This window comes from Terrapene carolina, unplaced genomic scaffold, assembly GCF_002925995.2.
Source record: "Terrapene carolina triunguis isolate 2854851 unplaced genomic scaffold, T_m_triunguis-2.0 Scaffold93, whole genome shotgun sequence".
Classification (NCBI taxonomy): Eukaryota; Metazoa; Chordata; order Testudines; family Emydidae; genus Terrapene; species Terrapene triunguis.
The window spans coordinates 2,596,994-2,621,846 of NW_020664444.1; the positions used below are offsets into that span (position 1 = coordinate 2,596,994).

The 24,853-nt window shown below is 41.9% G+C and overlaps 1 protein-coding gene across 1 annotated transcript; it reads right to left on the reverse strand.

Moving 5' to 3' along the window:
• Nucleotides 1-291: 291 nt before the first annotated feature.
• LCMT1 (leucine carboxyl methyltransferase 1) lies at nucleotides 292-23,212 on the reverse strand. The gene is made up of 11 exons (XM_024212429.2): nucleotides 23,032-23,212; nucleotides 21,243-21,334; nucleotides 20,558-20,679; nucleotides 18,972-19,048; nucleotides 17,433-17,494; nucleotides 9,748-9,850; nucleotides 7,794-7,914; nucleotides 6,642-6,743; nucleotides 6,080-6,171; nucleotides 3,238-3,335; nucleotides 292-1,129 (listed from the first exon to the last, which is right to left on the reverse strand). Exons 1-11 carry the CDS (start codon nucleotides 23,127-23,129, stop codon nucleotides 1,107-1,109), a joined length of 990 nt encoding a protein of 329 aa, XP_024068197.1. The 5' UTR covers nucleotides 23,130-23,212; the 3' UTR covers nucleotides 292-1,106.
• Nucleotides 23,213-24,853: the final 1,641 nt, after the last annotated feature.

The window sequence follows — 24,853 nt, forward strand, 5'->3', positions numbered from 1 at the left end:
CGGGGACCTATGCAGTGGCTGTTTCCCTGAACCGCAATTTTATCTTTCAAGTCACATAATAAGTGTAAGATTCTAAAAAGGGATGGGCTGGGGGGGGGAGAAACAGTTAATATACAGTGAGTGGGGTAATTATTTTGTAGCCAAGTATTACGCACTAGGAAAGAGTAGTGTAGGATATTAAGACAATTGCATCTGTTTGCACCCATTACTAGAGGTAATGCTGAAGTGTCTGGTGAGATGAAAGTGTCTAAATATTAGATAATTCCCATTATGAATAAGACATTAGACAGGTTATAATTAATAGACATTTATTACCCTTCTTGAAGGCAAGTTGCAAGACTCCATTTCAGGTAGCTTTTTTTGGAGGGCGGGGGACTAGTGTGAAGACACAGCTGGAGCTCTGCGTCTTCGACTCCATTTCTCACCTTTGCCATCACTGCTGGACTACAAAGCAAGACCTTTCCACTTTCAAAGTCCTGCTGAATACAGCCAGTTTTCCTGAACACAGCTGAGCAAGAGTCAGTGAGAAATTGAGTAAAATGGCAGCCACCTAGCTACAGCCTGAACCTGGAGAAGGCCCAAAGGATACCTTTTCACAAAAATAAATAAACCTGAATAGAAGAAAAATACCCTCTATGATCAGCTGTGAACAACACAACATAACATCCACTACCGCAGCCCACGGTACAGCTTACACATCTTCCCTTCACAAACGCATTTCACATACATCCGGAGAGAGACACAGGAGAAGTAAAACTACCAAGGAGACAGTGCTCTCCCCTTTAAACAAAGGGAGTGGATGTTTTAAACAGGAGTTCTTGACCTTCAAAACAGTCTCATACCAAGTCCCTGAAAGAGGGAGAAAAGTCTCATAACGGAACGATTGCTCACAAAGGCAGTAGAGATTTATGAAAACAATTACAAGCCAACAAGAAAGGGTCAGCATCAGCAACACTGCACTGGTCACTTTCTTTTCACTGGCGCTGTTATGAGGATGAGCAGCCTGGAGTCCTCACATGCACAGTCCCATGGTTTGTGTGAGCTCCCCTCCAGCAGTAGGTGGCAGCTTTGGCTTCTGTGCCCCCGGCTTCTTTGAATCGAATACTTTAAAATGTGATGTTTGAAAGACCTATTTGAAAGGAAAGTGAAAGGAGAATATATTCCTATGCCAAACACACTCCACTACTATTAGAACAGCTATTGGGAGGAAAGGGATGTTTATAACAAGTGTCTGGGATCTAAGGAGCATAGGGGGCAAGGTAAACGGTCAATATTGCAACCAAAGAGAAATTAAACATCAGTGATTTAAATAATATGTTGAAATGAATTCCCACATTCTCCAGACACTATAATCTTTTATTCCCTCCAGTACTGCATTTTAAGGGCCATAGAACGTGAAAAGCAAGACACAGCATGGGTGATAGTGGGCAGCAATGGAACAAAGCAGAAAGATTCTAGTCCCTCTCCATATAGTTTCTAGCATAGCCGCCACTCTATTAACAAACAGGAAGAAACCCAGGAAAAAGCCACAGAACCAAATTATACGATTAGAGGGACTGATTTGTGAGGAAAGAGTAAAAGAATCCAGTAGCCCGGCTAAGAGAAAGCCACATGGCAAGTCTGCAAATATTTGAAGGGTTTAAACCAATTTGAAGGAAAGTGAGGATTTACCTTGGGTAGAACAAACGTGGAGCTGGGAGGTAAGGACTCAGGGCAAGAACAGGAAAGTACAGGTTCAGTGTAAGAAACAGGCCACTTTCTGACAATGGGAGCGATCAGTCTGCTCCACAAAGGAAAGGGTGGAAGTCTCACTGCTCGAGGCCTTACAATCAGGCAGGACAAAGAACCAGTACATTTATATTAGGATTAGCCAATGGAGATAACAAATAAGTCTAGTCTCTCCGCAGCTTCTTGGATATGCTGTACCATTCAGACCCTGCACATACAGCTCCTGCTGATAGCAAGAGGCCCTGTGAACGAAGGGCAGCCTATCACTCTAATCAGAGTGAGGCACAGCAGAGAGATAACACTAGCCAATATTACTGGAGAGAGGTGAACTTTTTGTGCTGAGCTCCTCAAGATATAATTCTACATCGTCATCAACTTCTCATCTCCCTATCATCAATGGGGAACCATGCATCCCTGCACCTTACACGCAAAGGTTGTAGGCTCTGCTTAGCAGACAGCATAGGCCAGCAGCTGTTATGTTGCAGCAAAGGAGAGCTTTAGATCTAGCTTCATCAGCCAGATCAACTATCCCACCCCCAACCTGGCTAGGATATATGGGAAACCCTTGGGAAGAGTTAACGACGAAGAGCATGAAGGAAGATTACTTTAGAATCTTACTCTTTTGCACCTAATGGACAATTGGGAATAACTGATTACCTGCCATTTTTTCTTGGGTTACGCAGCTGGAGAAGCTTTTTGGGAATATTCAAACTATCAAGCAGCCTATGAAATTCTGCAGTAGAGTAGTTCTAACTAGAACTAGTCAGAAAACCATTTTCCCATGCTGCAAAAATATGAGCTTTTGACAATGTTTCCCATTCTGCATCAAGACAAACCAGGGACCTTTGGAATTTTTTTTGTAAAAAACTGAGGAGACACACACCCACCCCAGACTAGCCAACAGCCCAGTGGTTAGGATACTCACCTGATTCAGAGCAGGGACATGAACCCAGGTTTCCTACTTTCCAGGCAAGTGCCCTAGTCACTGGGCTATTCAGGGGTGGGTTGGGCTCCCTCTCTCTTTTTGATATATTCCCGCAATAAGTGTTGGTTTCAACATTTTCTGATAAACTATGTCAAAAAGACTAAGCTAATGAAGAGAGAGAGCGCATTTCAGTGCTGTCAAGTCACTATGAAACCAGACTGTGTATTAATTTATACAGCACTCTAAGTGCGCAGGACTTTGGAACCCACTTTATTAGCTCTGACACCCATCACAAGCTGGCAATTGCCATAAAGCTTATTTAAGGTCTCTAATTTAAAAACCCTAACCCTGATCTACTTGGATGGATTTCTTGGGAGGGGCAGGTTGAGTGTCTGTACAAACCCTTGGAGGGTGTGGAGCAAGAGGCACTTGTCTAGTCACCACCACGTAGGTGCCCACTGCCATACAAGGGTAGAGAAGCTGCCCCCAGGTCCTGCTGCTGGAGACTCCAGTGATAGATCTGATGTATGCAGGCAGCCTTGCCAAGCTTTAAACAGACATCCTAAAACTTAAAGAAACATTACCCAGATTACAGCTGTCTTTTGTAGCCCAGCAGATGCAGTAATGCTGCATAAGTTGTTCAAGGAGTTCCTTTTCATCGAGGAATTCGAGTCCCTCTACTCTGCAGGGAAATAGAAATGATGGTTTAAAACTGAATCTTCCTTGTACATTTTGTAACATGTCTCTTTATTCCCCAGAAGTGAGCAGTTTCTGTAGTAAAAGTTTTCTTTTCGGTAAACGCATATGTACAAAAGGGGAAATGCCAGTGCTCCGAGCCTTTGCTCGGGACGGAACGTACAGCAGCCAGGGATGCCGGATTTCACTGTTTAAAGGGAAGGTTTCTTAAGGTCCCAAGTAAGTTGTGCAATAACTACCAATGTGCATCCCTAAGTGTGATTTTTTATATACTACCCTTGCCCCCTCCCCTCCCTTCTAACTGCTGGGATTCAGTGTACCAATGCTAAATCATGCATCTTTATAGTACGATACATATTTTTTATTCATCTCTTTTGCTAAAGTACATGTGACATCAGGTTTGTGGCGATGTAATACTATAGACTGATGAAAGGAACCTATAGCCTGATGAATGATTCTAGGCTATCATTTCAGACTATACTCCCATCAAAGCCACAATATTTACTCATTGCCATTGTCCAGAAAAAGGGAAAGTTTCATTGCTTTGCAGTAGAGTTTTTCTGAATGCCATCATGGCTCCCAATAACCACCTTCCTGTGTCAGCAAGTGACTGGCCACACTCCCAAATCTTATGGATGAGATGTGTATAATCATTTATATTACCATAGTGCACACACCATGTCAGTAAACACGGGAAAATCATTCAGGATAAAAGATGCTATAGAAATAAAAGGCATTATTCTCCTCACTGAAGGTCAGAGAACTGGGGTGGCTTTTTCACGGGCACCTGGGACAGACAAAAGGAACTGAACAGTCAATGTTTTTTACCATGTTAGAAAGTAAGGAAGAAATGTTTTACACTTCAGTAACAGATTGAGAAAACACAACCTGGTCACCCAGACTTGGACCGCATACGATTTACAATCTCATGGTTTGGGAAATCTCCATATGTGAATGTTTATTTTGATCAAAATAATCTAGTTGGCCAGCTCAAACTGCAGCTGACGACTGACGTCTAAATGGCCTGCAATTCTGATTAAACATTGAGCAAGTTACTTATTTAAAAACTTATCTGTCTCGTTCTTTTTCACATTAAGGACTTAAACTGATATCTCTGATTGTGGAGATGGCCTCATGCCCAGAAAGCTTATTTCATGAATAATCCAACGGTAGTGAATGGCAATGGCTCACTTTGGGAAGGAAAGTGCAGATGAAAATCTACTTTATAAAAGCAAATGTATAAAATAGATCACTTTGCCACTCAGCAGGGAAATGGCACCGCTGGGTGGGGGCATGGCAGATGTTTAACAGCCAGCAGCAACACTACGTAACAGTTTCTGTCAACCAAAGGATAGATACAACTCTATCAGTTCAAACTGTAGGTAGAATGCAATTGACCAACTGGAGTTTAATCGAGGACACAAGACACCCGCAGTTTATGCTCCGTGGGCTAGACTCTGCCCTTAGATCTGAGCAAGGCAAAGTGCGTAAGCTCCATCAACCCACTGTGACCCAGACACTCCCCTCCATATTGCAAGTCCTCTCCTGCTTCATTACTCATGAGGTGCAGCAATGTATTGATGGCTTATAGCAGCAGTATCCACCCTGCCCTGGCTCAGCTACCTTACCCAGCCAGCAGGGGGAATGGAGGGCTGACCATTCCCCATCCACTTGCTCCAGAGAGGGAGGAAGCAGACACAAACCCTTGCTTACTCTACAGGTCTGAATCAAAGATCTGGGTAAGGGGAGCTCTGACTCCCTGGTGTGAGCATGTAGCATGAGTCACAAGCTAGCCCTACGTACTTCTAGCTCACCCATCACTGCGGTGGCTTAGGCCCTTACAAGGAATGCCTAAGGAACTTTCATTCCTGTACTTAGCATTCCTACAGGTCCTACACTTACCATTTAAAGCGCAAAAAGTCCCTTTTTTGCACTAAAGCCACGGAAGCAGCTACACTTGTTAATGACCTTTTGCGGTCAAACTCAGAAGTTTCGCAAAAAGAAAACCACCTTCACGAGAGGCATATAGCTCTTACCACTGTTCTTTTTGCACTGCTGTGAAAGCGAAGACACGTTCTACCAGCGTAAACGCCTTTTGGCCTCCAAAGGATATGCCACAGTTCCAAAAGTGACCACTCTGGCCAACATCTCCGCTACTCTGACGCATAGAACGTCCGCCCTTCCCCCTATAAGTGCCGGGAAGTTTAAAGCTCCCTTTCCCTTTGTAGATGTGGCGGGGAAAGCAGCCAGACAGCAGGAGGTTTTAAAAAAAAAATGCCCCAGAAGAAACAAGGAAGTAATGGGGCTCCTGAGACATGAAGCAGGGCAGCACAGGGCACTGAGCAGGGACCCCGAATGCCTTCCGCTCACGTCCCCCTTCCCACAAGACCTATCGAGAGAGCTGCACTGTGGGATAGCTGCCCTACAGCGCTGCTCTCATCAGTGATGGAAGTGCTGGTAGTGTAAACACTCTCCAACGCCCGAGGAATTGAGTGAGTACACAAACCAGTGCTTTACTTTCACTGGTTCCCTATCACCGGTGAAACTTACAGCACAAAAACTCTGTAAGTGTAGACATACCCTTAGATAAACCTCGCTTCGCTCAAGAGATACAAGGAGATCTCAGGAAGGTGGTGCTATGTATTACAGATGCCAAACAAGTGATTGAGATGAGCTATGGTGGAAACATTTAAAGGTGAGTTCTGCCTACAAGCAAGCAGTTAGCAGTACCTTTTGACATCAGCCTGTGGCAAGTAGCTGTAGACTTTCATCATATCAATGGCATTTGCAGTTTCCCAGCCATTTAACAGTAACCGCTCCCTCTGTAAAACGAAGGGGAAGTGAAGTGCTCAGAGAACTTGAGAAGGAAAGTGAAGGAAAGGCAAGTGCCCAGTCTTTTCCTTAGCATTTGCTAGGAGGGCTATTTGCATTAAGACAGGAGACCTACTCTCTGACATTGCAAGTATCTGATGAAAAAAAAATCGCTTCTGATGAATGGAAATTAAGATTCCTAATAAGCCTCAAATCGAGGGTAAGATTTTTGCTTTTCTCAAAAAACAGTCACCTTTTCACTCGCTGGATACAGGAGATTAATGTCGTCTATGAACTAGAGAGGGGTAATTCCGAATTATGATGATGACCGGGAATAGAAAGTATTTGTATTGGCAGAGGCAGGGTAGGGCACACACAGCGGCTATTCATTGGTCTGGGTCTTATAACTGCCATATCTGGAGAAGCTGAATTGATCGTTTACTATCAACGAGACTCACTGCTCTGTGGGGGCTGGACTCACCTGAGATTCTAAGGATTTGCAGGCTTCCACTCCAGCCAGGCTGCACTGTCTTCTCTGCAAATTCTCAATCATGATCTGCCCAAATCTATCAACCATGTTCACCTTGGAAAGAAGGAGACAAAAGGTGTCATTTCTCACTTTGAAAGGGGATTTAGCTACAGTGGAAACTGGTCACTCAGATGAGTCAAAACCCTCCGATTAGCCCCAGAAGTTTCACAGCACATGCAGTGCAAGCTTTTCACGCGTTTTCCTGCCAGCATGCCTCAGCTCTCACTCAGCGTGTCCACGGCCATGTCAAATCCTTGGCCCCTCAATCACGACTGCCATCAAGGGGATCAGTTTAATGTAGGTGGGGATGGTGGTTTTCCTTCTGTGGGTAACTGAGCATTAACAACTGGACTGGAGGCCTGCCAATGCTGTTCACAGACCAATTAAAACTAACAGAGCCATGACTTCTGGTTGCTCCCAACTTGGTTTAGATTCAGATCAATAACTTACAAGGTGGAAGGTTTATTACTAGGTCCCAAAAGGCAGCTTTTCACTTTCACACAGAAGGGCTCAGCGAAGGCTGATGCAATGTTTGCTCCATTTTCAATGGTGCCAAAGGAGTGATGACTATAAAATGTAATAAGCTTATATAACATCACTCAGTGCCATTTCATTGAATTGCGCCATCTGCAACCCATCATCTTAGTTTCTTTCCAAAATCGGATTAATCCAGATTTTAAAAAAGTCTCAGTTGTTTCATTTCAGAGAAACTATTTTGGTACAAAATGACACAAATCAGCCATTCACCAGAACATGCATTTGTAGCTATTTGTTACCCAATACCTGAGGGTCAGTCCCACAGCCTCCCCTGCATTGGAGGTATTTAAGAATAAGTTAGACCAACACCTGTCAGGGATGGTCTAGGTACACATACTCCTACCTCATGCAGGGGGATAGAGGAGACAGACCTTGAGATCCCTTCCAGCCCTACCATTTCTAGAATTCTAACCCAAAAGCCAGCTAAATCCTGAATTTGCAGAGTTCTGATTAGAAAAGTCTACAAAGTTGTAATCTATCATCATTTTCCATGCAAAATTCCCACTGCTCTCAGAGTTTTCTATGCAAATAATGCAGCAGTGAAAAGCTACATCTTTTTCCTTTTACCTGCTCATAATTTATAACCATAGCCGCCTGAAAAGTGTTCGCTGCCCACTTTAGAAGACTTGCGGACTGCTCGGGGGTCATATAAACCAGCACACACTCTGCTATCAGGAGCGTAGGCAATCTTTAAAAAAAAAGGGGGTGGGGGGGAAGAGAGAAAGAAAAGAACAAACTGTTTCTACTATATATCATTCACGAACGGTGAGCAACAGACAAGTGCTTTCACATGCACATGTGAACCAGTTAGGGACACTCCACATCTCAATGAAACAGATATTCATTGAGGACTGAATCATTTTACCATGCAAAGGCTAGGATTGGGTCTCCAGCCTTTCCAGGTGATACTAGGAATGCGAGGTTACTTGTACAGGAATTGTAAACTTTTCTATTCCAGTGGTTTCCTAATCTTTTCTATACCATGACCCCACATTACAACAGAAAAAGAGGTACAAGGCCCCTTTCCCATCTAGCCATAACGAAAGGGAGGTGTCATGAGCCCCCAGAACCTGTTCATGACTACTAGGTTCTGTTCTTTACCCTGGCCTGTCCCTTCCCCAGTAGCAAACCAGGTATTGGCAAGAGCTTGTCCCCTCTTCATCCTGCGATTTTGTCTTGATCAGCAAAGGCAATATGGATACTTCACTTTCATTATCATATCCGGAATCTTAATTCTCCTTTGCCATAGGAGGAGCTGGAGGCTGTGTATATTCTGTGGAGATGTGGACTTCAATGGAACTTGAAGTCTGTTTCTGAGGAGCACATGCTCCCTGCTCTACTCCTTTCACACAGCAAAAGTATCTCTCTGCACGTAATATTTAAGAGGGGAACATTTTAAGGACAGTCACATACAGACGAGTACCAGCAAAAAGGCCTTGATAGTACTAGATCACGATTTGCTAGCTATGATTCAGCTATTGCTTCTCTTTTCCCCTCCATCCACACTGAGAAATGCAAATATCGACATGAGTAATTTTGCCTACAAGTAAGACGTTTGCTTTTTGATACCGTCATCACTAGAAACAAAAGTAATTTCACAAGGAGTTGTGTAGCTAAGCAGGGACAGTGCTTTTAAGATGAAAGTGCAAAAATCTAAATGAAAGCCTAATACATCCTGACTATCCCACCTGCCTTTTCCCAGCTAGCGATGCTCTCTTTCGCTCTCAGATTTGGAAAGGGCATCCATCAAAGCTCTCTGGGCTCGTGCATGGAAACTTAAGTGCATAGTTTAGGAGCAACAAAATCCCAGATTCTACCTCCAGGATAGAGTCCTTGACAGATTCTCCCATTCCCCACCTCAGGGAAAAAAAATAAGTCTTAGGAAATAGATTGACCTTACAAAGAGGCATAGAAAACAAGCTGCCCAAGTAGAAACCCGGAAGAGTAATTCCGTGTATGTTAGAGTCTTTATTCTATCAAGTACTGTAGTTGGGTTCCAGACTCTCTTGGACAGTGCCCTCTAACAGTTCACCGATATAAGAGTATATAGTGATTTAGTCACTAATCATTAGCCAAATGCAATGAATCCAGCTTCTAAAAGAGGCAATTCAGAATGGCAACATTTGGGCAATGTGTCAGTGTTCTTATTTTAATCAAGTGACATTTATAATCCCAGGTATTATAAACAAACTACACATACTTACAGAGCTGATCTATGATCTAGTGGATTTTCCTCTAAGAGGTTTGATGTTCTCATGTAGGAAGAGTGTGAATCTTGCAGAAACGGGCTGAAGACGAGGACTATCCTGATTAGGACTTGGAAATATGCAGGCAATGACTGCAGTAGCAGCCTGCTCAGTGAAGCTACACAGTATCTGCACAATTCCTTCTACTCAAAGGATTCAGAACAAGGTAACCATGGAAATGGCATAATAAAAACTGGAGGCAGTTACTGTACTCCCAAAACAGATTTTACTTTCTCCAGTACATTTCCACAAACCTTTGAAACAGATTATCTTACTGTATATCCATGTTAAATTTCTTTAGTTTTTCCTCCAGCTCTGCTGCGTCTCGAAGATCTGCTGCAAGTATAGCATATCGGCTGGAATCTAGGCTGTGAGCATCTGCAATTTTAAGATTAATGGTTAAGTTCTTGATAAGCAAAAGGGATGTTGCAATTACTGGAGTATTTTTAACAAAGGAAGACACGAGCAACTTGAGATCCAAAGTTTGACCTGTTGTATATTAAAAAGAAATAAACAGAGTCTTAAAAGCCCTCTGTAGTAACTGAATACTATATATGCAGGATATTGATATTTACAGATTGCAATGCATTACTATCAGATGTTCAGCAAACGGAGTCTCTTGCTGCTATCGCCACTAATGCAGGTAGATGACCCTGATTGTTGCCATTGGTTCAGGGTGGGGAGAAGAGAAGGGAAACAAAAGAGAAGGATAGCACACTGTCCCCTAAGGAAAAATAAAGCTTTGCCTAAAGGCCTGATTTATTTGTAAGACCTCCTAGCATTTCCCCATACGCTCTGATTTACTAATGAATAATTAAATTTTAATTCCATATAAGTTAGCAGGGTAACCACCATTATGATGTAATAAGGATTAGCACATTACTGGATGGCAGACAGAGGACAGGAGTTCTGAATGTTTCTGGTTTTAGGTCATAAGAACAGCCACACTAGATCAGACCAAAGGTCCATCTAGCCCAGTATCCTGTCTTCTGACAGTGGCCAATGCCAGGTGCTTCAGAGGGAATGAACAGAACAGGTAACCATCAAGTGATCCATCCCCTGTCACCCATTCCCAGCTTCAACCATTTTATCTAGTGATTATGTTAATGACTATGTTAATTTAGTGTTCAAAGATTAAGTGACTGAAAGGAGAAGGTGTTCTGTAGGGGCAGAGATGCTTCATAAAAATCCAAGGATAACTGAGCTCTCAGGAAACGGCTTTTGAGCAATACAAAGAGATAATTTTCTGACTACCGTGGCTTTAAGATACACACGGATGTTCCTTTATGCTGGCATTAGATAGACAGTATAAGGAAGCCAGTAGTAGCATTATCGTTCGTGACTGGTAGCAAAAGGAATCCCATGTCCAGAGTAGCCAACCGATTTAGATTCTCAGTCTAGTCTCCACATGAAGGACTTTACATTTAAACTGAAAATTTGGTTTGATGAGACTCTTGAAAACTGCCTGGGGGCAAAAGGGCAGAAGTCATATTTTGAAGGACTTCAGGCATAAAGTTAGATTGCCCAAGCAACTGGTTTATGCCCTACTTTGAACTTAAAAACTGTGATCATACTGTAAAACCACTAGGGCAAAATGACACGTTCATTTCCCCCTCCGAGCACTAGCAGTAAAATAAGTAAACAATGGAAAAACCCCAAGTGAGACTCAAATGGCCTTGCAGCATTCAGTCTATATACATCTGCAATAGTGATCACTAGCTTTGGCATGGTTCCATTTGGAAGCCTGTAACGCCATTGCAGACAAACATCATTACTGAATGTTAATGCAAGGCCAGGTGTCAAAAGCTAGGTAAAGAGAGTGCAGCCAAGTGAATGGAGAGACAGGAAGAACAGGGTTTTCCATTTCAGAAAAAGTAGTAATTGAGAAGCAATTTATTAAACGCAATAAGTACTTCAGACACTGTAACTGGCATAAACCTGCCTAGCTCTCAAGCGACCAGCACTCCAAACTGTCACCAGCAAAATAAAACAGCTCTATCTCCAACAGTTTCTGAACAAAAATACAAACACAGAAAGTTCACTCAAAGTTACAGGAGAGAAGATAAAGTTGGGCAGAGTAAATGATTGACCACTTTGAGTCAACTTTTTATGCCCATTTACTCTGTAATAGCAGCTCTATTTCCCTCACCCATTCATTCCTGTTATTATACCAGGCCCACAAAAGTGGTATTCAAGGGCCAGGTGATACAAGCAGAATTCCAGATGGCCTAGCAAAAAGCAGGGAAGGAATACTGAGTTAAACTGTCCTATCCACACAGGATATAGCAAAATACATCATCATCCAATTAGCAACTAAGTTAAATACAAATTCTGTTTCACACTTCATCAAACTGAATAATCTACATTAGTAAATTAAGTTTGTTCTTGGCTGTAATAAAAAATGCAAGGCTTGAGAGGATGTTGTGATGGGCACAGCATCTGGCTTTTAATACTGGCTGTCTAGGTGTCTATCATCTACAAGCAAAGACAACTGAGCTTCCTTAGTTCAAACTATGGCACAAGTGCACGTACATACGGCATGCAAACTGATGCATGTGTCATATCACTAACATGACATTTTCAAGCAATAGCACCTTTAAATATCACAGTAATTCTTACATGCACACCCACAAAACTTGTAAGTGGCACTTCTACTTGTTAAGGAATCCTGGAGAAATAAAGTATAAGGGGTAAGTGAATCTGTTCTGAAAAGCGTGAGTAGACAAAAGAGCATTAGGAAAAGTCTCTAAAAAGCAAGCAAAAGTTTTTAAACCACCATCTCTCTGAAATTCCTTGTAGGATTTTCCCCAAGATCTCTACAAAAATTCTAACTTTGGAAGAGATGTGCCATGTAAATTTTAGGAAGAATTAGTCAGGTTTTAGTAAAACTAATAGTGAAGGTATATGATAAAAATCAAGCTTAAACCTTTTTAAATGGACAGATTAACATCCTTCTGTAATTGTATACTGGAAACTTACCCAAGGCAAGGTAAGGGGGCTATATTGTGTATATTGCTCTGAGCTCTGAGGCCAAAAGTCGAAGTCAGGCTATAAATAGCTGCGGAAAATATCACAAACTGGCATTGCACTTTGCCATCACATGGCAATGTTATTACTTAACATCTCATTTAGAGAGCTCCAGATTTACAGTTCATACTAGTGAAGCAGAACAAATATGAACACATTTTAGCATAACACACAGCAACCTATAGTGCAGCACAAAAGGAAAAAGCTAACAGCATCTTGGTACTGCAGTCATATTGTCTTGACTGGTCTGAGTCCTGGGATTTATGAACAGAAAGTTTAGTCAAGTGAAATTGATTCCAGCTCTCTTTAGTGCAAGGAACTTCCACTGCTTCTGCTTTCACTATCTGCCTTGCTCCTCCAAAGGTCTCACATCACAATAACCTTCCCCTTGGGAAGAAGAGCTCACAGTTTCCCCAGAAGTTTGACAACCAGGCTCCTTCCACCAGCCAAGGAGTGTTGCTTGAGAGCTTTCTCCCCCGATGCTGGGCCAGAGAGCTGCAACCCTGAACGAATCTCCTCCACGGCACACAGTGGAGAGGTGGGCAAGAACAAAAGGTGATTGAGAAATTGAAGGAATAAGGTTTCCTGTTTCAGGCCCCGCTTGTGAATATTTCCAAGTAGGGAAAAGCATGCACTCTTCCCCTTCAAAAGCTGAAATATTTCTTTGGAAGAGGCTTTTATTTTCTGTGGATCACTTTTCAATAGTGCTGCCACATACCATCATTAGAAAGATTGGGACAGACAACTAAGCACATGGCTCTTTTAGTATCTTATGTTGGCAACCAAAACAGATGAGTCAGCTGTATGCAACTAGGAGATGAAGCAGTTGGGCTTTAAAGTGAAAAAGTCACCCATCTGTAAGATTGAGGGGTTTATTTAAGCTTCAGCCTTTTCACTGGTAGAAATATGCAACTAACTTTGGGCCTTGACCCATCCTGGTCTGTTAGCGGACCACAATAGCTTATGTGCTATCTCCCCCGTTTTCTCCCACTCCCATTTTCTTTTGAAAGGACATTTATTGATTTGTGTCTCTATTTGTTCAATTTTGAAACAACGTAACAGCTGTGTTTCAGTTCCATGCAATCTGGGTAAGATACACATATCCAACCAGAGCAAAGCTTCAGAGTAGCTTGTATTAAATAATGTATACCTTTGCAATGTGTATCCTTTCCCTGAAAGTGGGTTTCTTTTACTCAGTTTACCCCAGTATGTTTACATATGGGGCGATGGCCTGAGGCTTGAGTTCTGTATAATCATTTAAGAAAAGAAAATAATCAATACTCTAGCCTCTCAGTTTACTGAAGGATGAGAAAATGCAGCACTTTCCAGGACAGCCACAATGAATAACTTACTCCCATCAGCAATGTGACAAATGAAGAGGAGTACCATCGGAAATACCACAAAGGGAGGGATGGGGAATGAACCATGGAAATCAATACCTACATCCCAAATTTTTGTGAATCCATGCATCCAGAACACAAACATCTGAGGGGGATCAAGAAAGAGCCCCCTGGATAAAGTATAACAAGACTAAAGCTTGAAGAATTTGGTCCCAAACATTGGATACAACTGAAAGAGTGAATAGACTTTAAGAATGAAAAGTAACCCAGTTCTCTTGCTGTCATACAATCACAGGACCCTCACCAATGAAAGATATGCAGATTAGACAGCAAGGATTCAACATCTGAAGACCTCTGCATTTGGTAATGAACAAATCTGGAAATGCATGGGCAAAAAAGCTGCTCCAAAGTCTAGAAAGGGCATCAGCTAATTAAAGAGCAGGAATCAACACAAGTGGCATGGTGAGACAGAGCTCCGAGAAAGTTCTAGCTAATGCCGACAAAGTGGAAGGTGGAGAACAATCCTCCTAACGTTACTTTAATAAAGCTGCCATGTTGATCCTGGACTTCAAGAGAAAACTAACAATGCATTCAAGTGAACAAACATCCCAGTGTCAACACAGTGGCTCCAAATAGCTGTACAATTCAGCAAGCTATGGAGCTCTTCCCTCAGACATCTATTCTCAGACTGCAACCCCTTCATGGAAGGAAATGACAAGGAAGAAACATGCTGTCCTGGAACCAAGAAAATTCATCTGTTGGCATGTGTCCCAAGAAAGAACTAGAAACATTTAAATGCTTGTGGAATGGAAAGAGGCGACAGGACAAGTCAGGTCAGAGGATATTTTTCATCAACTGAAGTAGAAGATGCCAAAGCATACATCGTAGGAGTGATTTACGTACAAGGGGCAACAGCATGGAGTTGACCTAAGAGGAAGAAAGTTATCCAGGAGAAATGCTGGATGCCAATACCAGCAAAGTTAAAGTGAAGACCACAATAAGAGTCAAAAATCCCTGGAGGGTATTGTTCCATCAATTTAACTTCTGTGGTACTGACATCCAGCACTTCTCCTGGATTAGGATCCCTGGGACAGTTTGCATTCCCAGAGGTCGGGCATTTCAGCAAGTGCTAATTTAAACCAGGACTCCATAGGAGAGTTCCTCAATGGCCTAATATTTATATTATGGTAGCCACCAATTAGAATCAGGGTGCCCAACTTTCTAGGGCTGTACCACCATAGGAGAAAAACAATCCAACATTTAAAAAAAAGAGGTTGAATTTTAATTGCTTTGGAAAAATAACTGAAGAATCAGCATATACAGCAGACACAAACTAACTGCCATTGTCTGGCAATTGCAGAGAAATGATGTTACAGTCATACAGTAATGCTAACAGATCTTGATTACAATATGCTGTTTGTTACTTCATGCATACAATTAATTTTACTAGTGCATAGCTAAAAACACTGATACCAAGATAAGAACTATAGATTGATATCATATAACAGATTTTTCCGAGTGACTTCTCATGCAACGTTTCATCTTGTTGCACTCTAATTGGGGTGGATTTCTGACCCAACAAAAAGATTGTCTATATCACAGTAGTCATTTTGGGACTTGGGTTAAAAAGAACCAATAATTTGGATATTTTCATTTCACGACAATCAATCATCTCCTAGTGAGAAGAACAAGAGGCAGCTTGTTACCTTCACTGATAAATGGCACTAGGTTTTCACCTCTCAAGAACAGAATTCACAACTGAACAACCTGCCATTCAAATTACATGTAAAATGTTGGATAGTTAAGGAGATAATTTGAGCACATCAACAAACGTTACCTATTCCAAATCACTTCATTTCAAGATTATGAACTCAAATTCAGATTATAAAAGCAGAAGGGACCACTGTGATCATCTAGTCTAACACTGGCCATAGGGATTAATTCAAGAAAGTCCTATTTGAACTAGAGCAGATCTTTCAGAAAATACATCCAATCCTGATTTAAAAATTCCCAGTGACGGAGAATCCATCACAACCCTTGATAAATCGTTCCAATGGTTAATTATCCTCACTGGTAAAAAATATGCATTCTATATCCCATCTGAATTTGTCTTGCTTCACTTTCCCACCATTGAATCTTGTTATGCTTTTCTTTGCTAGATTGAAGAGCCCTTTATTTACACCGTGAACTGAAATTTGATGCTTACAGACTGATTAAATCTATCCCTTAACCTTCTCTTTGTTAAGATAAACCATTTAGACTTAAGGAGCTCATCACTGTAAGGTAGGTTTTCCAAATCTTTTAATTATTCTCCCGGCTCGTCTCTGAACCCGCTCTAATTTACCAACATCCTCTTGATTTAAAGCTCCAGGGATCTCTGGGATACAGCCCACCTTATATCTGCTTTTGGAGCTGGCAGCAGACCTTGCTACTATTAGTACACGCTCTCCTTTTCAGTATTGCAAACACTTACTGAGAATAGGTCTTATTAACAAAGTCAATAGGACTATTTTCATCACAAAGCACATCATCTGGTAGCACTGTGTGCAGGACAGCCCCCTTCAGTGAGGCTTCCATGGACCCATTTCTACTGAAGCAGATTAACTAGCTTTGGGACAAGTCCACAGCTGTCACTACAGTGCAACATTCTCCCACCCAAGGCCTGAGTACTGCTCACCCAGAGCCCTGGTGATCCAAAAGCAAAGGACAGAGTTTTGAACTGTGCAATGTACTGCTATGCAAGGACTCACTAATGAGACAGCCAAGTCAGAGTATGCTTTTTTGATAGACAGTAATACAGCCCATCATTTAAAAGCAAGTTATCTATACCACTGTGCAAACAGTTGTTTTGGCACTGGTGCTACTAGCTACAGAAGGGAGTTTTTTTGGTGGGGGTGGGAAGTAGACCCTTTGGAACGAAACTTCAAAAGTCAGGCTTTGCATGTAAGCTGCAAAAAACACATTGATGGGCCCTACCATCCGAGAATGGACTATGCAGACTGACTTCATTGTACAGTTCAGATGGTAGATACAGATAAAGGACTTGTGTAATTAATGAGACAAAAGAAGAGATGCAGGGATAACACCCGGAAGATTTTTTTATACAAGCTACAGTACGCGTGATTCCTTATACAGGTCTGTCGCATCTTACGCGCAATTAACATGCGCGAATTCAGCTTTACGCAGTCGGGGGGGGAAAAAAAAAAAGAGAAAAACAACAATTTAAATACTGTACCTGTAGTGCAGGCGATTCCGCCCGCCATTACACTCAATGTAATTTTGATTATACGCAGTTTTCGCTTTACGCGCTGACCGCAGAATGTAACCCCAGGGTAAGATGAGACAGACCTGTATTCTTCCCTTCCCAAGAATCAGAAGAAAGCATAATCAGTAAATAATTTACAATGAAAAGAAAAAAATACTGTGAGAGAATGCCAAGGCCCATTGGAGAGAAGACTTTTTTAACATGAATAGCCTCCCTTCTCTCACCCCTCCCTTCACACAATGCTTAAAACATTAAAACCCTGCCCACATACTGAAGTGAAGAGATTAAAAAAAGACCGTGCATTACTGATTTACTTAAAATGACTCACCTATTAGAAAAGACTCCCCAGAATGGGATTCCATAATTGGTTTTGACAGGGGAGGTTTTGATCTGTGGGAGAGGGGGGGAAAAAGTGTCAGTAAGCAGTTAACTGGTTTACATGATGTCGTTTTTCATTACACTAAAGCATCTCTGCCCTCTAGTGGTAACAGACACATCTACAGTTAAACTTACCATTAGACGTATTTACTAAAGATTGGTTCTATAACTAAAAGGTGAACAAGAAACTACGAGCTCCACTAGGAAAAGGAACGTACTGAGCTCTGGGCACTCTTAAGCTTTGAAACAAGTCTTTCATGTCACGTTTACTCTCTAAATTCCCTATGAGCTTCAATTTACCAATCATAGTTGCTCTTTCTACATCAAAATCACTCCCCCATGGTAGCCGGCCTCAGCATAGAAGTCTGAGGATTTTCCATCTCCTTCTAAGATTTTAGGGGGGAAAAAATGCAGTGCTTAGCATCACTAGAGACAACCCTCTTCTGTTCTGCAGTCAGAAGTAAAGCCTGCTTTGCTCCAGAAGTTTCTGTATACCATAGAACCCTCATTAGTTTGTAATAGTGACTGGGTAACCTAAAGTATAATCTGTATATATAACTAAGTCTTGATAGTAAGAGATCTCACTACAGTACCTCTTATTTTTAGGACACCCAAACTGTGCTATCCTTTACAACAGTTGTTTTCAAACTTTTTAGGCTGCATACCACTTTCCAAATAATGTAGTCTACCACATACCCTCATCTGAGATGGAAATCTAATCATATTGTCATAATATACCTAAGTCTTACTAAATAAAATGCACTGTCCACTGTTATAGGATTTTTCTCATGTACCCCATTTTGAAAACCATGGCTTAATAATGAGACAGAGCCTGATCTTAGATAATGTACAGTTTAAATAGACTACAGACATAGAGAGGTGGGGATAGAGGACTATTTTACATTTTTCAGTTATATTTTTACCCTATCATTTTTTTTAAAAAGGCACACAACTGGAAATCTAATCAGTTTAACAGAGAGTGAATTTCAATTTGTTTCAGGCATCATACCGGCCATGAATCTTCCTATTAATTTCTGTAGGATTTAAAAGTAGAAAAATACCTTGTAGTCACATTTTCCTGTCCCTGCTCTGTTGTTCATGTGGCTCTTTAACAAGGAGACAATGACACTGACTATACGCGAAACATTAACTAAATACAAAAAGTAAACTGAAAAAAATAGAAATTTTTTTTCCTCCAATCTCTTCCAGGTGTTACTTGTAACGATTGTGAGCCAAAAATGTTCAGAGAGATGTGTAGTTTTTAAGCCGATAGTGTCTTCAACTCTTTGCTAATGACGGCCCCTTCATATAGATTTCAGTCCTTTCTTACTTACTATATTAAAGCTTTGCTGAGAAGCAAATAGATATGGCAGTTAGTACATGTGATTTGGGATTAGTGAGGTTCTGCTGTATTATTATTATTATTTTTTTTTAGAAGAAATTATGTTCAGCTCTGTATAGCTGAACATGAAGCAACAAACACACTTACTTGATGTTATATATTTTTCTTGCTACTATCATTGGAAAATCCACTTCAAAATATTTTTTAGGGAGAAGATTTTCATCCTGAAAAAAAATCAGAGCAAGAGTCCAAACTTAGGGGACATTCACGCTTCACACAGAGAGAATAGGGGACTTGGTTTAGTTTTCCCCTGACAGTTTTGTTTCATGTTATAGTAGAGTTTCCAGTTCTTCATACTTTAATGCTTTGGGGTTTGTTTGTTTTTTAAATAAATGAACTAAAAATTAAGAAACAATATACCACCCAATAGCAAAGAAACAAACGTTTAAGATATTCAAGTAATCTGGACACACAGTATGGTTTGGCAACCAACATACTGGAAACTGAATTGCAATATACTGTCAGGACATAGTATACAACAGCCGGTTGCAGCAACAGAAAACTTTACCTATGGCGTTCACTCAGCGTATGCCTCCAAGGAAGGAAAGAGGAACATTGCACAGGGATGTATTAATCAACTGCTCACAAATATGCACCTGCTATGTAGTCAAACTGCTGCATCTCTCAAAAAAATCCATCCAAAGGGTTAGTTTTAGTCCACGTTCTAGAGGACAGTTGTGTGTGCAGTCCACAACTTGCACTCATGCTGGCAATCTCAAAGAGAATCAGAGCTCAATACTCCCATCAGCACAAAGTGGGGAGTCCCACCAGACCCAAGTTTAGGCACAAAACCAGGATAGCATGGGAAAGCTTGCCCTGTCCCACTCCCTATACGGTTGTTCTTCTGGGGATAGATATGTATTGCTAGCTCCAGGGCTGTCAATCTTGCAACCTTCTGAACGCTATATTAACAAAGAGTTGGGTTAACTACCAAGGAGAACATGGACAATTATTCTTAACTGGGTCTCTTTTTCTATATTACACCTGCTGGTCACGAGGAACAGAAGGGGGTGTAGCACAAGGATATAATTAAAGGCACCACTCTTAGTTTTGTTAAACCTTGGTAACAGTATTTCAACATGGTTTTAGCATGAGTGCAGGCAGGGTAAAGGCCTCAGTGCTTAATTTTTTTTTTTTTAAATCCAATTTATTTGGATGACTATAACACAATGGTTTACGGTCCTGCTAAATAAGCTTAGTTTTTTCGGGCTGTCTTCCAGCAATCCATTTACATTGATAGGACCTGATCCTGCAAAATGCTAAACATCCTTACCTCTTATAAAAACGAGGAAGGACTAGAGTTTGCTTTTATATAGAATCTTACCATAAAATTTGTCATTTAGAATCTTTCAAAGAATAATTCATAGTAGTATTTAGGACACACAGAGATGGTGCCAAGTATCATGTTGCACTTGCTCTCTCTTGATTTTGGATTTAGACCCTTAAATACGAGCAAGGATGGAAGTATTATAGATGACACTATAGCTATAAGGAATAGAGAACTAGGATGTTTCCAAACAGCCACTAGAGGTCACCTTTGTGCCATGCACTCCTACGTGACACTGGATTGACTGGTCAATAATTTATTTGTTTCTTATGAGAAAATAGGAGAAAGTTTCAGATATGTGCAAACCCTTCCTTTTGCTCATGTCATGATTCTGAGTGATCATCACCTTTAATCTCCAGAACATGGTATCCAAACCGGCACCAAGATTTATGATTTGACAGTTGCATTCTGTCTTCTTTAAAAAAGCCTTGAGTAGCTGACTGACTCCATGGACACGAGCGTAGTATCCTGCAGAAGAAAATGTGTTAAAAAAACCCAGACAACTATAAGCATTAGATGCTCCCCTATGGGATATGTATATTCTATGTTATGGGTTGTTTTTTTTTAAATTAAGATTACTAACAGAGCTCCACACCTGAGGAACTGGAAATTTCAGTTTAAAAAGAGTTCAAACTGAGTCATCTTTGCAGATTAATTCTGGGAGATGTACAAACTATATAGCTGCTTTTATTATTCTCATGTGGAGAGTATTACTGCCTTGTGCTTTGAGGTCATGGGTCACATCCCTGGTCTTTGGTTGCTTTATGTAGCACACTACATGTTAAGTGGGACACGCATGAACACACGGTTTACAATACTAAAGGTGGAATGTGACAGAATATTAGAAAGTAACGTTCCAAGAACGAGGGTCCAGTGTGCAATCACTACACTGGGGAGATGTACCTATTACATGATTCCCACATACATTCTAGGATATCCAGTATATGGAAGCTCGATCTTCTGCTGTTCAAAAACTCCACATGTTCAGAGTATCTTTGCATGTCTTTGTTTAAGTTCACATGCTAACTTGCCTCTATTAATTTCAGGTGCTTTCCTTTCTTTTGCCTGTCTCACAAAATATTGGATGTAAGGATCCTTCCAGTAGCCGATACTTACAGCAAATCTGACAAGGGCATGGGGTGCGGGAGGAAAAAAAAAAAAGAAGAGGAGGATTAGCAAATAGAGCCATCAGGGTTTACTGATGAAGACTTTACCGAGACAGACAAGCTAAAAAGCTGTCCTGGGACTATCTTCCAAAGAGATATGCTTGGGTGAGAGACTTAAAATGCCACTGAACACCCGAGACCGTTCAAACACATACAGATTACATAAAGTAATTCTAACTAGAAAAAGACAGCTGTTACTATTGTAACGTTTTAAATGTATTTCTCCCCATGCATTTGAAGAACTTCACAGAGAGGAAAAGCAAAGTTCAGGTACCACCTGCAAAATAATTTGAAGAACTTCAGTCCAAAGATTTCTTCCATGAGGCCCAATAGACAGCTCAGCTACATTGTCTGTGTTAAATTCCAAGGACTGCACATCACATGGATTTTAATTCCACACATCAACCTAATCTCTAATGGGTATGTGGCTTGTATGCATTTATACCAAACTGGAGCCTCCAAGTGCTACCTTAACACTAATAATAATAATACCGCCCCCGAATCTCTTCACAATTAACTCTCAGCACTAATCGCCAGCATGTTGTCTCCACAACACTGACCATAATGACATCAATGAGGGCAAAACTAGAGGTACTGAAACATTAGACTACAGTAAAAGATTTATAAGTCACTTGAAAAGACTGTCCAGAGACACCAAACATTACTAAACTGTGTCAGACTTCCATTGCAAGTATGACGCACATTCTCTTCACCATATGGCTTTACATATAATCTCTACAAAGTCAGGATGTTTTTTCAAGCCCTGCTCTTAAATGTCTGTCCAAAACGTATCAAGGGAATAAGTGTACTAAGTAAAATTAAAAATAAGTGTGCCACCCTGCCTGGATCCTCCATCCAGGGTGCTATATTTAACTGTAAATCCTGTCAATCAACTTTCTATTTAATTGTTTAGAACAGTGGTTTTCAACCTGTGAGGGGTCTGCAGACTACGTCTAAGATTTCCAAAGGGGTACGCACCTTCAGTGGAAGAAGTGCTGTAGGGGTCCACACATGAAAAAAAGAGGTTGAAAACCACTGGTTTATAATGTAATTTACTACAGCCCTTTTACTCTGAAAACCAACCAGCGAAAACAAAAAACGTCTTAAGCCTTCTGGACTCACTCCTCCTCTTCATCTTTTCTTTCCTACATAGATCTTGGTGAATTTCCTTTCCTTCTCTTCTTTTGCCACCTACTCGCTTTCCTCTCATATATATATACCCTGTTTCCCCGAAAATAAGACAGTGTCTTATATTAATTTTTGCTCCCAAAGATGCGCTAGGTCTTATTTTCAGGGGAGGTCTTATTTTTCCTGGAGCTTCGGGGCCTTATATTCCGGGGTGGCCTTATTATCGGGGGGACGCCTTATATTACAGAGAGAGGCAAAACTGGAAGTAGGTCTTATTTTCGGGGGATGTCTTACTTTCGGGGAAACAGGATATATCTATATATATGGGGGAGAGGGGCTGAAGCCCATTCCCTGCCTGGCTAGCTCCCCCACGCCTGGGGGGGAGGGGTCTCCCAGCCAGCTTCTCCACCCCCAGGCCCTTCCCCCACCCCCAGCTTCTCCACCCCCAGGCCCTTCCTCCACCCCCAGCGCCCCTCTCTGCCCCCCACACCCCTGCGGAGGCCCCGCGACACCCCCCCCCCGGTACCGTTTACAGATGGACGCGTCCTCGCAGGTGCCCCTCACCGCCTCGTCCGCCTCCTCGGAGCCGGCGAAGCACAGGGTGTCCCGGACGGCGGTCGCCATGGGAGGGGGTCAGCGGGGGGGGAGGCCCAGACAGGGGCATGGAGCTGGGAACTGCGAAGGGGCTCGCAAACCTCCGCGCAGACTTCCGCCCCTACACGCTAGCCCCCGCCCCTTGGGCCTTCCCGCCTCCCATTGGCCAGTGGCTAGCAGCCACATGACGAAGGGAGCTGCTGTTGGTCAGTTGTACTGCCAACTCAAATTCGAGCCAATAAGAACGTGGGAAAGCTAATAAGCGCCGCCCATTAAAGGTAAGCGCGCCGCAGGGGCTTCTGGGAGATGTAGTCCTAGCCGCTCACAAACGTTAAATAATAATATTTAATTAATAGCAGGACTGACCGGCCTCATCCTCCAAAAGCCAGACCACAAGAGAGGAAAAATCAGTTTTCTCTAAGTGCTTACACTTCTGCAAACTTTATGTGATCAGCACTGCCGGTCAGTATTACAGACTGATCCCACTAAAGCTTTATGTTGCAGAATCCTTTTCCCCTCCCTAGGGCATGGTTCTCCTTACACGATATACAAGGAACTTCAATTGATTACAAGTGACTTTGTGCTGGGAATCTATCTACACTTCACATCAATGGGATTTACTTGTATCCTGCAGGGGGACAGTACAGTCTCTAAATTTTAAAAAATTACCTGCCTGTTCACAATTCACTTGGTATTTGGGCTTCAAAGTGGTCCAGTGAATAAGGCACTGGAATGGGAATAAGGAGACTAAGGCTGGGTCTACACTACAGCGGGGTTCCGACCTAAGATACGCAACTTCAGCTACGTGAATACCGTAGCTGAAGTTGCATATTTTAGGTCGGCTTACCTGGCGGTGAGGACAGGGGAAAGTCGACCGCTGCCGCGCTGCCGCCGACTCCGCTGCCGCCTCTTGCCGAGGTGGATTTCCGGAGTCGACGGCAGAGCGATCAGGGATCGATCTATTCCAGTATTGCTCCTGACCTGCAGGGTAACTTGAGCAAGCCACTTCCCACTCTGTTTCCACTTACACCTTTTGTGTTTCTTGTTGTTAGATTGTAAACCCTTGTACTACAGTAAGGAGCACAATGGTGCCCTAGTCTCAGCTGGTGCCTCTAAACACCACTTTAACACAAATAATAAAATAATAATGGCACCTAGGAGAACAGTGGTTTTGTGGCTAAAGGACAGGATGGCTTGGAAAGCAAGCAGTCATCATGGTTTGTGCTTTCAGCTCTATCTGTGTCTTGCTCTATGTCCTGATCTGTAAAATTGAGATATTTGCCTGTTTCACAGGATTTCATCAATAGCTGTTGAATACCTATAATCTTTTTGAGAGCCACAGAGGAATACTACTGCACAAATATATTATACTAGATTTCTCCTTTTGCTGCATAAGGCTGTTTACTTTTCTATTTTTTTAAATATAGATTCTTAATGAAAGATAACACACCAGAGAAACCCAATGTGCAGAAAGAAGTGATGGTGGTGTTTCAGTACGGAGGCTTCTCTCTAGGTCAGTACTAAAGCTAATGCATTTGTTTGGTTAGAGCAAGTACTGTTAGAGAGTGGTGCAATTTTAGGGTGTAAAATAAGCTGGTAAACACTTGTGGATATTAAAGATTGCACTTCTGGCAAGTCTTGAGCCCTAGTGTCCCGGCCAAACTGCACTCCACAGTAATTATGTTCTGTCTCACATTCGCTTCCTGCAGAAGCCTGTTCGATAGCATTACTGCACCCTGCTAAAAGCTACTTAG